The 2,618-nt window shown below is 40.6% G+C and overlaps 1 protein-coding gene across 1 annotated transcript in view; it reads left to right on the top strand.

The window, feature by feature from the left end:
- Window positions 1-130: 130 nt before the first annotated feature.
- Window positions 131-2,618, top strand: part of MRS2 (MRS2 magnesium transporter) — a 10,476-nt gene continuing 7,988 nt past the window's right edge. Inside the window, exons 1-3 of the mRNA XM_010283567.1 lie at window positions 131-349; window positions 1,870-1,906; window positions 2,508-2,618. Coding sequence (XP_010281869.1) covers window positions 131-349; window positions 1,870-1,906; window positions 2,508-2,618 — 367 coding nt within the window. The remainder of the gene's footprint in view (window positions 350-1,869; window positions 1,907-2,507) is intronic.

Below are 2,618 nucleotides of genomic sequence, written 5' to 3'. Positions count from 1 at the left end.
TGCGCCCTGGCAGGCCTCGCAGTGCGGGGAGGGGAGGAAGGGGGACGCGCCGGCCGGGGACGAGGAAGCGAAAGCAGCAGTAGCCGCACCGGGTGCGGCACCGGCCTGCTGCCCGGGCTCTGCTGGGCGCATGTCGAGTTCGTGGGGTCCTTCAGGTCACCGGTGCTACTTAGTTTCTGTGCCGGCGCGTTATGTGGATGGCTTACAGCAGGGCACCGCGTCACTACAGGCCAAGCGCGGTGTGCTGGGAGTAGAAATGTCTTGTCTGCCTTCAGGTGAATTCTACCAACATACCACAACAGAGGCCTCCCAAGCCACCTTAGCTAGCGTCTCTCCTGTTTTTGCAGTGGTAAGTACGTGCAGGCGTTTCCACCAGCGAGGGCACTTGTGCTCAGTGATGGTGCTCGCTCTTTTGTGTTTTTTTTCTTAAAGCCTCATACGAGCAGGTGGATTTGTCTTTCAGAGAACATCCCTACTTCTGAGTTGTTGGGTTAAGGTATTCTGACTTGAGGACCATTTATGGTATACAGCATTCATTAAGATGTTATTTCTAAGATCCAGCATCTGCTGGAAGTTCTCTTGCTTTAATTGTGAAGGCCGGTCAACTCTTAGAAGTGCTGCAGTCAGAAGGTTTCTTGTTAAGCTCATCAAAGCTTGCTTGTTTTTCATATTCTTCCTGTGTCTTGGTAGCTGCAATTCTAAGAAAACACGGGATTTGAGGAAAAACAAGTTCTCTATATATTCTTTTTTTAAAAAAAATGAGTCCAAAAGCCACTTACAAACTGCTTGATTGGTACTGGTGCATGTCAGGGAAGGTAAGGCCTCCCTGTTGAGAGCAAGAAGTAGGCATTCTGCAACAAGGTGCATGCGGCAAGGTCCTTGTGGCCATGAACCTCTGTTGCAGCTCTTCTGGAGTATATGCTTAGGTATGTTTAATTCACAGAAAGTTATTCTTAAAGCCAGTAATATGGAATTAAGCTACATGGCTTATGAGCAAAAGAGCAAACTTTCTGATTAAACCAGACATTGCAGTTTTTCCAATAAAATAATTTTACTAGGAGATACAAGTGTTAAATTAATAATCTGAATGGCAAGTGCTAAGAAGGATTTAGATGCAGATTCCTAGCTGAATAGCATGTTAATACTTGACATGGGCACAAGGCCTAACTACCCAATTTGTGGTTCTCTTTTTAAATTTTATTTGTAAATTTTTCAGATTTCTCCAGAGGAAATAGCAAAGTTTGTAGTCCAAAATATAAGATGCTCTGCTGATCTCTTCTCCCTGGTATCCAGTGACGGGATGCATGGGAATGGTTCAAAGCTCCACCAGGCGAGGTTTAGATTGGACATTAGGAAGCATTTTTTTACTGAGAGGAGGATGGTCAAACCCTGGAGCAGGCTTCTTGGAGAAGTGGTTGATGCCCCATGCCTGTCAGTGTTTAAGAGGCATTTATTTGGACAATGCCCTTAATACCATGCTTTAACTTTTGGTCAGCCCTGAAGTGGTCAGTTGGACTAGATGATCATTGTAGGTCCCTTCCAGATGAACTATTCTATTCTATATTGTATTTTCTATCCTAATTCTGATTCTCTGTAAGTCACCTCCTTCCCAAGGTTTACGTAGAAACATGGTCATGCAGATGACACTGGTTTTGTTTGGTGTGTACACACACAGTGAAATATATGTCAATTTGGTGCAATATTTTTCTTAATTGGGATGAACTGTGAAGAGAAGGCATTAAAAAGTTGCTTTTTCTTCATAACGTGTTTTCCATTTTACTTCTGGGAAAGTGCAAACAATTTTAGAAATTGATTTCTTGTTCTGTAGTAGTTCCGTGAAAAACAAATATTTTTTCCCTACTCCTTTAGATGAAGTTTGACAAAGAGGGAAATACAACTTATTTTGGTGAGTTTTCATTGTAGTTTTGTTTGGGTTTTGTTTGCCTTTTTTCTTTGTCCAATACAGAAAAGCCCAATTGGGAATCTGCATGGGGTAGAAAATTAATACTTCACTGTGCCTATTTGGGATGTTGCAATGTTTCCTCTGTTTTGCTGCCTTCTTTTGGTCTTCATACCATCTTTATTGTTACAAGTTTTGTATATTTTTAAGTAATATTTTGAAAATAATATATACCATCTCTCACAGGAAGTCATTTTTATTTTGTCTTTTCCCTTTTTGACGAGTATGTTACTTTCCCTGCCTTGTGTTTCCCTTCCTTTAGGATTATATGTGCTTTCTTAAACAAGTCACTTGGTTTCTAACATGAAATTAATTGTCATGGCCAACTTTTTCACTTATATCTAGAATTTTTCTCTTTCCACCCAAGAGACAATCTTCTAAACTTCTTAAAAAATAAATTACATTGAGGAATCAATGGGAGGAAGACAGTTCTAAAGGTCACACAGCTTCTTTTTCTTTTGCAGGACTTAGTAATACACTGAAATGTAATTTCAGAACATATATGCTTGTTCCCTAAATGTCTTAATCTAAAATATTTTTATGATAGAAAAGAAGAAAACAGAATTGTACCAGGAGTTGGGTCTTCAAGCTCGAGATCTACGATTTCAACACCTAATGAGCATTGCAACTAGGAACAACAGGATCATCATGAGAATGG

This window comes from Phaethon lepturus, unplaced genomic scaffold, assembly GCF_000687285.1.
Source record: "Phaethon lepturus isolate BGI_N335 unplaced genomic scaffold, ASM68728v1 scaffold1123, whole genome shotgun sequence".
Classification (NCBI taxonomy): domain Eukaryota; kingdom Metazoa; phylum Chordata; class Aves; order Phaethontiformes; family Phaethontidae; genus Phaethon; species Phaethon lepturus.
This window is presented reverse-complemented; position numbering and strand designations above follow the sequence as displayed.